The sequence below is a fragment of the Trachypithecus francoisi genome, unplaced genomic scaffold (assembly GCF_009764315.1).
Source record: "Trachypithecus francoisi isolate TF-2019V2 unplaced genomic scaffold, Tfra_2.0 Contig01579, whole genome shotgun sequence".
NCBI lineage: Eukaryota > Metazoa > Chordata > Mammalia > Primates > Cercopithecidae > Trachypithecus > Trachypithecus francoisi.
In genome coordinates, this window is record NW_022681442.1 from 8,808,835 (window position 1) to 8,822,284 (window position 13,450).

At 49.2% G+C, this 13,450-nt stretch overlaps 1 protein-coding gene across 1 annotated transcript in view; it reads right to left on the reverse strand.

Moving 5' to 3' along the window:
- DMBT1 (deleted in malignant brain tumors 1) overlaps positions 1–13,450 on the reverse strand; it is a 70,374-nt gene that overhangs the window by 43,949 nt on the left and 12,975 nt on the right. The window contains 7 exon segments of the mRNA XM_033180335.1: positions 188–511; positions 1,292–1,330; positions 3,138–3,185; positions 4,265–4,312; positions 5,482–5,529; positions 9,000–9,047; positions 13,184–13,213. Of these exon segments, the coding sequence (XP_033036226.1) occupies positions 188–511; positions 1,292–1,330; positions 3,138–3,185; positions 4,265–4,312; positions 5,482–5,529; positions 9,000–9,047; positions 13,184–13,213 (585 nt within the window).

Genomic DNA, 13,450 nt, shown 5'->3' on the forward strand with positions numbered 1-13,450 from the left:
ATACAGTCTGTCCCCAGAATGGGCCCAAGTGATTTTCCTTTTTTAATAGAGACGGGGTTTGCCATCTTGCCCAGAGCTGGTCTTAAACACCTGAGCTCAAGAAATCTGCCTGCCTCATCCTCCCAAAGTGCTGGGATTACAGTTGTGAGCCACCACACCTGACCCTCCAGAGATCTTTGATGCCTACCTGAGCAGATAACACCAGCATCTTCACTATGGCCACAGTTATGGGAGAGCCAGCCATTGTGGGGGCAGCTCCACAGGTAGGACTCGTACCCTGAGCAGCGCACGTCATCCAGGACAATGGATCCTGAGCCCTGGCCAAACCGGGCATTTCCTAGAGCTGACGTGGCCCAGCCACAACCCAGCTGCCTGCAGACCACATTGGCATCATTGGTGTCCCAGCTGTCATCACACACGGTGCCCCAGGAGCCTTGATACAGGACCTCCACACGGCCCTGACACCTGTCACCTCCATTCACCAGCCTCAGGGCCAAACCATAATCAGATCCTAGAGGAAGGCACAGAATTTCTCTTGTACACTCCTACTGAGAGACAAGGTCTCAGGGCCTGCAGGGCATTCAGGGTCTTTCCCACAGGCAAATATCTTTGAGAGAATCTCTAACTAGGCTGGGCTCTAACATGCCTTAAGGTTAGAGTTCTTTGTGGGGAAGAGGACAGTGACTGCTTGGCCCAAACCCAAGTCTTAGAGCTTCTGCTGGAAGAGAATAAAAGGCTCCTCCTAATCTGCATCCTGGAAGGGGCCTAGAGATACACAAGACCCTTCTCTAAGCAGACCATGGGCTCTGCCTGATTCACTCAGACAGGGGACACATAACATCCCACACTGAAGAGCAGCGTCATGACATCAGGATGTGCTGGAAGGAGCTCTGATGTGTATCTGCAGCTCTAAGATTGGCTTGGAGCACATTTTGCATGTGATCTTCCTGGCCTTATAGCCTTCCTCAGGGCCAGGATGGCTGGGGTCAGCACAGAGCTGTGGAGATGGGGGAGCTGGGATGTCACTCTGGACTGGAGACTGATCCCACTGGTCTCTGCTTCCAAAGCACAAAGGCTCTTGGAGATGCCACATTCTGACTGATTTCTCCCTACCCCCAGGAACATGGGCAATGAAAGAATCTTCACTCTAGCTGACCTCTGGGATCTAGCACTGTCTATTCACAACATTCCATCCCATCCCATTCCCTAAAATGTTTCCTGAATAACAGTAAAGCCCATGGATATAGTTGGCACCACGACATACAGAAACAGACTCAAAATTACTGATTACCTGTCACAACAGTAGACTCGGTATTTGTGATGGTAGTCTCTGCATTTGCCAGTTGTAGAAGATGAAAAACAAAACAAAACAAAACAAAACAAAAAAACAGAAAATATAAAATTAGATCTCCTTTGAGGACACTCATGGGCTGAAAGTAAACTAGGATCTGCTGAGAAGCCATCACTCCTGATCTGGATATTGTCTTGCTGTGTAACTTTGGGAAAGTCAAGAAACCTGTCTAGCACTGAGTTCTTCAATTCTAAAGGGCTGCTTGTGGAGGAAATATTTCTGTACCAACATACTCACTCTGATTCTGATATGCCTACATGTAACCTATACAGAACTCCAGGAGAGATATGCAAAAATAACTTTTCCCATTATTATGCCTCTAATTGATTTCTCTTCTCTAATTGCATTGGCTACTATCTCCAGTATGACATTGAACAGCAGTGGGGATGGAGGGCATACTTGCCTTGTTTTTCACACTAGTGGAAATGCTTCCAATATTCCCCTTTAAGTAAGATACTGGCTTGGAATCTCTATTTTTTAATTGCTCCAGAGCCCTGGAATTTGTCCAGGGCACCTACAAGAACTGACTGAGTGCTAGGACTTGGAGAGGAAGGGACCTGAGAGTTACCCTTAACCCACTGCAGCCACAACACTCAGCTTCTGTCTGAGCTCTCCACTGGGCTTCTACATGAGGTCTCTGGATCTAGAAGAAATGTGACTCCCACCTGACACTGGAGTTCCTGATAAGAGCAACTCCGAGTAAGTCCTATCTGCAGTCCTGTGTGACAGGCAGATCAGTCAAATCCCTCCACCCCCTTGCTCCCATCCCTGGCCGGACCAGTTATACCAAAGGGCTTGTCAGGCCGAGGTGTGGTCCTTAACATGTAACAGGGTCCTCAGGGGAAACCACTCCAGAGGAAGGAACAGATTCTCCTCTTATAGCTGCTGCAAATAACAAAATGTGGGAATCTTGGTTAAGGGACATGGCTAAGTCAGAATAAAGCCAGTCTCACCCTCATTCCTAGTGTCTTCTGTGTCCTTCATCATAGGGAAGAGAAAGAGGTTAAGTCAGGCCTCACCCCATGGGCCAGAGGGAGAGGAAAGCAGATGATCTGAGGAATGGGAGGGCCTGATGCATGTACCATCAGCATTCCCAACTGCTGCATGCCAACCCTGGGCAGAGCAGAGGCTTTGGTGAGAATGTTGTCCTTGAGCTTCTCCTAGGGCCAAGGTTTCCCATGGGAAATGGAAAGTGACTTCCCTTCCCAAAGCCCAGACTGCCAGCATCCCAGGCTATATTGACTATGTCTCCCAGATTTCTCACTGGAGGTACTCAAGGGGGAAGTACCTGACCTCTGATGTCCATGAGTTGAAGGACTATGATTTCTCTCTGTTAAGAAGAAACAAGGGTGGCCTAACATGGGCTTAAAGAAAGGGCAAGGGCAAGGATGCTGTCCTAGCAATTTGGCTACGTTAGCAGGTAGGCACCTGCGTCTCAAGGCCCTGTAGCCAGAGATCCAGCACCATAGGCTGGCCAGAGATGAGCACAGCTGGGTGAGGAACATAGGAGTGAGCAACAAGCAAGGATAACAGAATCTCTAGAGATAGAACAAGAGGCTCCACTGAGAACTCCTTGGAGATGTATCTTCAAGTTGATTCCTCCTCAGTCTCAGACACGATCGATGCAAGAGATACCTGTTCAGACCTGAGGCCTTATGTGGAAGGGCCCCTCTTGGGAACTAAGCACCCTACTTTCTAGGCCCTGTACACCTCATCTGAATCAGAGATGAACCTATGGGTGCAGAGTGGTAGTGAGCCCACAGGGATCCCTGATAGTTGACGTTACCTTCTGCTACAGTTGACTCCAGGGGCGCCTCTGAGGGAAACACAGAACCTGCAGGGTGGAGAAAGGAGGAGCTCACTAATGGTAGCCCTCGCTTGGGGAGGGCGGGTCCATGGCTTCCTCAGCTCTGAAGCAAGGGCTGGAAACACAGGGCCTAAGGGCACCCTCCATTGCTAAAAGCCAACCATGTGCCAATCGCTCTGTCATTGTACTGGTCCCAGGCTGGCTAGGATGCCACATGAGCATCCTTTACTCTTATTACCCTATCCCCACCTCCTCAAATGACAAAACACACCCTCAAATGACAAATATTCACCATGACTGGAATATTCCTGAGAAGGTGGTTCAACTAGAAAAAAGGTAGTTTCGAAAGCAAACCAACCTTTCCAGAATGCAACACTAAGCCACTCACAAAGCGGCTGCATGGAGGACGATGCCCCCTTGGGGAGCCCAGTCCCACTTGGTAGCTGGATTATCAAGGGCACACCCCAGGCATGGTAACCTGGGCTCAGTCCAGCCCACACTCCAAATGCCAGAGTTGCTCTCAAAGTAGACAGTTTAACCAGAAACTCCTCTTTGGGGAACACACGATGGGACAGTGTCCTTGTAGGTTTCTTTGTGGATTAAAAAACCCCTCCATCCTCCTCAGCCTTTAAAAGAGGAGAAACTGCCACTTAGGAAGATATATATTTGGTATCCTAGGCCAGGGGTGGTCGCGATGCTGCTCATCAGAACCAGTCTACAAGGTGATTGTATCAGCAGACTCCGGGGGGCTGAGACTGAAGCCTGCTTCCATCACATTCAGCTTCAGAAAGACAGGCAGATGATCCATTGACCTGCACTATCTATGAAAAGGGGCGGTACTACCTGCCCTCCAACATCAATTAAGACATGACTTACATCAAAGCAAGTAAACTATAGAGCACACTCATAAATATACACATGAGCTTATGTGTGGTGATATTGACTCAGAGTTGCACATACACAGTGTAAGGTGACATCCACACTACCTGAGCACATGACGCCAGCACACTACTTTCTATGCCCTCTGCACCTGTTCTGAATCAGAGATGAACCTAGGGGTGCAGAGTGGTAGTGAGCCCACAGGGATCCCCCATAGTAGATGTTACCTTCTGCTACAGTTGACTCCAGGCGTGTCTCCGAGGGAAACACAGAACCTGCAGGGTGGAGAAAGGAGGAGCTCATTAATGGTAGCCCTCGCTTGGGGAGGGTGGGTCCATGGCTTCCTCAGCTCTGAAGCAAGGGCTGGAAACACAGGGCCTAAGGGCACCCTCCATTGCTAAAAGCCAACCATGTGCCAATCGCTCTGTCATTGTACTGGTCCCAGACTGGGCTAGGATGCCACACGAGCATCCTTTACTATGTTTACCCTACCCCTACCTCCTCTGCTGCCACAGCCTCTATTCAAGAGGTTACCCAGTCCATTCACAACCCCAGGCTAGTCACAAGATTGAATGTCAAAAGACATCTGACTGTGTCTATGGCTCAAACACACCCTCAAATGACAAATATTCACCATGACTGGAATATTCCTGAGAAGGTGGTTCAACTAGAAAAAAGGTGGTTTTGAAAGCAAACCAACCTTTCCAAAATGCAACACTAAGCCACTCACAAAGCGGCTGCATGGAGGACGATGCCCCCTTGGGGAGCCCAGTCCCACTTGGTAGTTGGATTATCAAGGGCACATCCCAGGCATGGTAGCCTGGGCTCAGTCCAGCCCACACTCCAATGCCAGAGTTGCTCTCAAAGTAGACAGTTTAACCAGAAACTCCTCTTTGGGGAACACACGATGGGACAGTGTCCTTGTAGGTTTCTTTGTGGATTAAAAAACCCCTCCATCCTCCTCAGCCTTTAAAAGAGGAGAAACTGCCACTTAGGAAGATATATATTGGTATCCTAGGCCAGGGGTGGTCGCGATGCTGCTCATCAGAACCAGTCTACAAGGTGATTGTATCAGCAGACTCCGGGGGGCTGAGACTGAAGCCTGCTTCCATCACATTCAGCTCAGAAAGACAGGCAGATGATCCATTGACCTGCACTATCTATGAAAAGGGGCGGTACCACCTGCCTCCAACATCAATTAAGACATGACTTACATCAAAGCAAGTAAACTATAGAGCACACTCATAAATATACACATGAGCTTATGTGTGGTGATATTGACTCAGAGTTGCACATACACAGTGTAAGGTGACATCCACACTACCTGAGCACATGACGCCAGCACACTACTTTCTATGCCCTCTGCACCTGTTCTGAATCAGAGATGAACCTAGGGGTGCAGAGTGGTAGTGAGCCCACAGGGATCCCCCATAGTAGATGTTACCTTCTGCTACAGTTGACTCCAGGCGTGTCTCCGAGGGAAACACAGAACCTGCAGGGTGGAGAAAGGAGGAGCTCATTAATGGTAGCCCTCGCTTGGGGAGGGTGGGTCCATGGCTTCCTCAGCTCTGAAGCAAGGGCTGGAAACACAGGGCCTAAGGGCACCCTCCATTGCTAAAAGCCAACCATGTGCCAATCGCTCTGTCATTGTACTGGTCCCAGACTGGGCTAGGATGCCACACGAGCATCCTTTACTATGTTTACCCTACCCCTACCTCCTCTGCTGCCACAGCCTCTATTCAAGAGGTTACCCAGTCCATTCACAACCCCAGGCTAGTCACAAGATTGAATGTCAAAAGACATCTGACTGTGTCTATGGCTCAAACACACCCTCAAATGACAAATATTCACCATGACTGGAATATTCCTGAGAAGGTGGTTCAACTAGAAAAAAGGTGGTTTTGAAAGCAAACCAACCTTTCCAAAATGCAACACTAAGCCACTCACAAAGCGGCTGCATGGAGGACGATGCCCCCTTGGGGAGCCCAGTCCCACTTGGTAGTTGGATTATCAAGGGCACATCCCAGGCATGGTAGCCTGGGCTCAGTCCAGCCCACACTCCAAATGCCAGAGTTGCTCTCAAAGTAGACAGCTTAACCAGAAACTCCTCTTTGGGGATCACACCATGAGACAGTGTCCTTGTAGGTTTCTTTGTGGATTAAAAAACCCCTTGGTGTCTGCACACATCCTGGCACTGTGTGGACAAAGGAAATCAGAACTGGGATTTGCTGGGTCGGGTCCAGGAGAAGTTCTCTTTTCCATTGAGAATATTAAGTATCTTTTATTTGTCTTTTAATTCCCAACAAAGAGAATGCCTTGGGTTACTCCTCAATTTGATGTTGGTATACATTTCTGTCTTAAGGACCAGCAGCACCCCCATCCTCCTTAGCCTTTAAAAGAGGAGAAACTTCCCCCTAGGAAGGTATTTATTTGTATCCCAGGACAGGGGTTGTCGTGATGCTGCTCATCAGAACTAGTCCACGAAGTGATTGCATCAGCAGACTCTGAGGGGCTGAGACTGAAGACTGCCTGTACCACATCCAGCTTCAGAAGGACAGGCAGATGATCCCTTGACCTTCGTTGTCTATGAAAAGGGGCAGTATCACCTACCCTCCAACATCAATTAAGATACGACTTACATCAAAGCAAGTAACTGCAGAGCACACACATATGAAACCACACGTGCTCATGTGTGGTGATATTGACTCAGAGTTGCACAGACACAGTGTAAGGTGATATCCACGCTACCTGAGCACACGACGCCAGCACCCTACCTTCTATGCCCTCTGGACCTCGTCTGAATCAGAGACAAACCTAGGGGTACAGTGGGGTAAGGAGCCCACAGGGATCCCCCACAGTAGACGTTACCTTCTAATACTCTAGTTGACTCCAGGGGCGCCTCCGAGGGAAATGGAGAAACTGCTGGGTGGAAAAGGAAGAGCTCATTGATGGTATCCCTCGCTTTGGGAGGGTTGGCCCATGGCTTCCTCAGCTCTCAAGCAAGGGCTGGAAGCACAGGGCCTAACCGCACCCTCCATTGCTAAAAGCCAACAAAGTACCAATCACTCTGTCACCATAATGGCCCCAGGCTGGGCTAGGATGCCACACAAGTGTCCTTTGCTCTTATTACACTTCCCCCACCTCCTCTACTGCCACGACCTCTATTCAAAAAGCCGCCCAGTCTATTCACAGCCCCATGCTAGTCACAAGATTGAATGTCAAATAACATCAGGGTATTTCTTTTTTCTTTTTTTTTTTTTTTTGAGACAGAGTCATGCTTTGTCGCCCAGGCTGGAGTGCAGTGGCGCGATCTCTGCTCACTGCAAGCTCTGCCCCCCCGGGGTTCACGCCATTCTCCTACCTCAGCCTCCTGAGTAGCTGGGACTACAGGTGCCCACCACCACACCCGGTTAATTTTTTTGTATTTTTAGTAGAGACGGGGTTTCACCGTGTTTGCCAGGATGGTCTCGATCTCCTGACCTCATGATCTGCCTGCCTCGGTCTCCCAAAGTGCTGAGATTATAGGCGTGAGCCACCCCGTACAGGCTTTTTTCTTTTTTCTTTCTTTTTTTTTTTTTTTTTTTTTTTTGTGAGACGGAGTCTTGCTCTGTCGCCCAGGCTGGAGTGCAGTGGCACCATCTCAGCTCACTGCAACCTTCACCCCTGCAGGTTTAAGCAATTATCTGCCTCAGCCTCCAGAGTAGCTGGGATTACAGGCGCGTGCCACCACGCCCAGCTAATTTTTTTGTATTTTTAGTAGAGACAGGGTTTCACCATCTTGGCCAGGCTGATCTTGAACTCCTGACCTCATGATCCACCTGCCTCAGCCTTCCAAAGTGCTAGGATTACAGGCATGAGCCACCGTAAACATCAGGCTATTTCTATACCTCAAACATACCCTGAAATGACAAATACTCACTATCACTGAAATATTCCTGAGAAGGTGGTTCATCTAGAAAAAAAGGTGGTTTTGAAGGAAAACCAACCTTCCCAGAATGCAAAACTAAGCCACTCACAAACTGGCTGCAAGGAGGACGATGCCCCCTTGGAGAGCCCAGTCCCACTTGGTAGTTGGATTATCAAGGGCACATCCCAGGCATGGTAGCCTGGTAGCATGGTAGCATGAGCATGGGCTCAATCCAGCCCACACACCAAATGCCAGAGTTGCTCTAGAAGTGGACAGTTTAGCTAGAAACTCCTCTTTGGGGATCACGCCATGGGACAGTGTCCTTGTAGGTTTCTTTGAGGATCAAAAATCCCCTTGGTGTCCACACACATCCTGGCTCTATGTGAACAAAGGAAATCAGAACTGGGATTTGCTGGGTTGGGTCCAGGAGAAGTTCTCTTTTCCATTGAGGATGTTAAGTATCTTTTATTTGTCATTTAATTCCTAATAAAGAGAATGCTATAGTTTACTCCTCAATTTGATGTTGGGATATATTTATATCTTAAGGACTAGCAGTTCCCCCATCCTCCTCAGCCTATAAAAAAAGGAGAAACTGCCACTTAGGAAGATATATGTTTGGTACCGCAGGACAGGGGTGGTCCTGATGCTGCTCATCAGAACTAGTCCACAAGGTGATTGCATCAGCAGGCTCTGAGGGGCTGAGACTGAAGCCTGCCTCCACCACATCCAGCTTCAGAAGAACAGGCAGATAATCCCTTGACCTTCATTGTCTATGAAAAGGGGGCAGTGCCACCTACCCTCCAACATCAACTAAGACATCACTTACAGCAAAGCAAGTAACTGCAGAGGACACACAAGTGTACAAACACGTGCTCATGTGTGGTGATATTGACTCAGAGTTGCACATACACAGTGCAAGGCGATATCCACACTACCTGAGCACATGATGCCAGCACCCTACCTTCTATGCCCTCTGCACCTCTTCTGGATCAGAGATGAACCTAGGGGTGCAGTGGGGAAATGACCCCACAGGGATGCCCCATAGTAGACTTTACCTTCTACTGATGTTACCTCCAGGGACGCCTCCGAGGGAATCAGAGAACCTGCAGGGTGGAGAAAGGAAGAGCGCATTGATGGTAGCCCTCGCTTGGGAAGGGCTGGCCCATAGCTTCCTCAGCTCTCAAGCAAAGACTGGAAGCACAGGGCCTAAGGGCAGGCTCCATGACTAACAGCCAATCAACTGCCAATCCCTCTGTCACCGTAATGGTCCCAGGCTGGGCTAGGATGCTGCACGAGCATCCTTTGCTCTTGTTACCCTCCCCCAACCTGCTCTGCTGCCACAGCCTCTATTCAAAAAGTCACCCAGTCCATTCACAGCCCCATCCTAGTCACAAGATTGGATGAAAAATAACACCTGGCCATTTCTACAGCTCAAACACACCCTCAAATGACAAATATTCACCATCACTGAAGCATTCCTGAGAACGTGATTCAACCAGAAAAAAGGTGGTTTCCAAAGAAAACCAACCTTTTCTGAATGCAAAACGAAACCACTCACAAAGTGGCTGCATATAGGACCATGCCCCCTTGGGGAGCCCAGCCCTACATGGTGGTTGGATTATCAAGGGCACATCCCATGCACAGAGGCATGGGCTCAGGCCAGTCCACACAGCAAATGCCACAGTTCCTCTAGAAGTGGACAGTTTAACCCAAAACTCCTCTTTGAGGAGCACGCCATTGGCCAGTGTCCTTGGAGGTTTATTTGTGGATCAAAGAACCCCTTGGTCTCTGCGCACATCCTGGCACTATGTGAACAAAGGACATCAGCACTGGGATTTGCTGGATTGGGTCCAGGAGAAGTTCTCTTTTCCATTGAGGATGTTAAGTATCTTTTATTTAATTCCCAATAAAGAGAATGCTTTGGGTTACTCCTCAATTTCATGTTGGTATACATTTATGTCTTAAGGACCAGCAGTTCCCCCATCCTCCTCAGCCTTTAAAGAAGGAGAAACTGCCACTTAGGAAGATATTTATTTGGTATCTGAGGCCAGGGGTGGTCATGATGCTGCTCATCAGAACCAGTCCATGAGGTGATTGCATCAGCAGGCTCTGGGGGCCTGAGACTGAAGCCTGCCTCCACCACATCCAGCTTCAGGACAGGCCGATTATCCCTTGACCTTCCTTGTCTATGAATTGGCCAGTAACCACCTGCCCTCCAATATCAATTAAGACATGACTTACTGCAAAGCAAGTAAGCTGCAGAGCACACACATACGTACACACATGTGCTCACGTGTGTTGATATTGGCTCAGAATTGCACATACACAGAGCAAGGTGATATCCACACTACCAGAGCATATGACACCAGCATCTTCCCTGTGGCCACATTCGTGGTTATACCATCTGCTGTGGGGACAGCTTGACAGGTAGGGCTCCCTTCCCGAGCAATGCACATCACCCAAGAGAATGTTTCCCAAGCCCTGACCAAAGTGGGCCCCGCCCAGGGCTGACACGGAATAGCCACAGCCAAGCTGCCTGCAGACAACATCTGCATCCTGGGCATCCCAGCTGTCATCACACACAGTGCCCCAGTAGCCTTGGTACAGGACCTCCACCCGGCCCTGACACAGGTCACCTCCATTCACCAGTCTCAGAGGTAGACCTGCAGTGACACAGTGAGAAGCCCTTATCCTGGTGCTCTTGGCTGCCTTGACTTGCATCCCTACCCACCTCCCTCCCCCTTCTTCCTCTCACCACCCTGCCTATTTATAGTCCTTCTCCCCACAGGACCTTAAATATCCTTGTTCTTCCACGTTCTGTCTTTGCCCTCCTCTCATTCTGTATTTTCCCCCTGGAGAACCTCATGTACTCTGAGAACTTTCCAGAAGACCCCCAAATCCACCTCTCTGATCCTGACTCAGCCCTGACAGCCCAGCCCTGAGCTCTAGACCAGCATTTTCAGTGGCCTCCTGGCCATCCCATCCCCCACATCATCCCAAACTCAACACAGCCTCTTCCCTCCATTTGAATTAAGGATGTCATCATGCTCCACATCAACCATGCTGGGAATGAGGGCATCATATTCGACTCCTCCTGCTCCTCACGTCCTACATCTAACATCACCAAGGTCATTCTTTCCTTGTCATTCCCACTGCCATTTCACTGGGATAAGCCTTCATCCCCTTGAACCTGGCCTCCTCCCAGCTGAATCCTCAGTCTCTGCTCTTCCTTTCTCTAGTCCATCCACATTCATTGATTCAACCAGCATTGATGGAGTGCTTACTCTGTGCCCATTTCTGTGCTAAGAGGATTCATCAGTCTCCAGGTGGTCTTCAAGTTTTATCTTTACCAAGTACAAATATATTCAATTCAATTCCTTGCTCAAAATGCTTCAATATACTCTCCAGTCCCATCAGGATCAAGTCCAAGAGCAAGCTTTGACCTACTTTTCCAGCTTCCTATCCTGGGAGGGGCTGAAACAGCCTGCTTCCCACCGTGGAGCTGGCCATGCTGGGAAGTCAGTAAGTACCATGTTCCTGCCTGACACAATGCCACTAGACCACCCACTGGGGTAAGCTGCATTGATGGTGTGAGGAAAAGAGGCACAGGTCCTGAGGGGTGCAGCCCACCATCCTGAGAGTACGAGCCAGATCCCGGGTGTGGCTTTTCAATGGTGCGTTTGAGATTATGAGAAACTTGTGGTCACAGAGTGAGAGGCTGGAATGGGATGCAAGGGAAGGGGGCAGGTTGCTTTTTCTCCCAGAGGGAGGAAAGGCCAGCTGCACCATCTTCAGGGCATCCCCAAAATACATTCAGGACCTCGCATGCTCTGCCCCTCCCCAGATTCAGGGACATAATCCATGGAGAAGATGCCTGTTCAGACCTGAGGCCTTATTCGGAAGGGCCCCTCTTAGGAGCTAAACACGCTACCTTCTATGCTATCTGCATCTCTTCTGGTGCAGAGATGAACCTAGAGGTGCAGCGGGGCAATGCGCCCCCTCCTGGTCACCCTGTGAATGGTCCTTCCAGAAAAGTGCTCAGTCTCCCTGCCTCAGACTCTCCCTTGCTGGGTGTTGGTCAGAAAGCTGCCTTTCCCAGGCCATTTCTGGATCTCTCAAGTCATGTCTTGGAAAGGGAGGGACTGACCTCACAGAGCCAAGGGCCCAGGAGCAGAGTCATCCCAAGTGAACACATAGAAGACCCTGAAAAATCAAACTTAGGCACAAAGGTCTGCACACTCTCACTGGAGAGGCAAGGACATTTAGCCAAAGTCAAAGACCAGGGCAGGGGTAGGAAGAGGCACCCATCCTAGGCTCAAATCTCTGCCCTGCTACTCACCAGACACATAATCTTAGACATAGAAATATTGACAAGTTAGCTAACTATGCCCTGGTTTTCCCATCTGCAAAATGGGCATAATCATATTACTTACCTCAAAGTGTTCTTGGGAAGATTTCATGACAATAGCACTCACTATGTGCATTAGTTGGGCACTTACTGTGTGCCAGGTGGCATTTTAAGTATTTTTAAAATATATCAATTCATTTCATACATGAAAATCATTTTATGAATGGTATAGAGCAAGTACTTGGTAGAGTTTAGTGATCTTCAAGATACCTGTCATTATTAGTGAAAAGAAAGGTGGGCTGGGCGCAGTGACTCACGCCTGTAATCCCAGCACTTTGGGAATCCGAGGTGGGTGGATCACAAGATCAAGAGATCGAGACCATCCTGGCCAACATGGTGAAACCCCATCTCTACTAAAAATACAAAAATTGGCTGGGCGTGGTGGCGCGTGCCTGTAGTCCCAGCTACTCTGGAGGCTGAGGCAGGAAAATTGCATGAACCCGGGAGGCGGAGATTGCAGTGAGCCGAGATTGCACCACCGCACTCCAGTCTGGCGACAGAGCTAGACTCCGTCCCAAAAAAAAAAAGAAAGAAAGGTACTGACCTTTATTTTCAACTATCTCTCCTCACACGAAACTGAAGCTAACCTCCTCTGATAAATGACTGAGAGAGAGCAAGAGGAAGGAGAACGACAGCTGGGATTGACCGAGTGTGCACTTGGGATATGCCCCAGGTCTTGGCACCCACGTCTCCTGTCTCCCCGGCATTCCTGCGTTCGCAAGGCGGGTGTTTGCTCTGTGACCTGGGCTGTGCTCAGCGTCAACTAGCCAACAGCAGCAGAGGAGAACTGACCAACCCCACCAGGGAAGACGAGTGAAGAAAAGGTCTTACCGTAGTCTGTAGTACTTGGGATCCACTCACCTGGAAAGAACGCAAATTCGTCTTAGAAACACTGTTTAGAAATGATTTCCTATGAGTCACAGAAATTGGCTTTCACTTCACCGTACAACACACCAGAGGGCGCTGTGGCTCAATCTTGGGTTTGTGTGTCTCCGACGTTCTTGCTAAATGATTTTGCAATAGCAGATTAAAGCAAGGGGATTGGATATGAGGAGTTCGATCATTTTAGATGTAATGAAGCACATATGTCTCTTTACT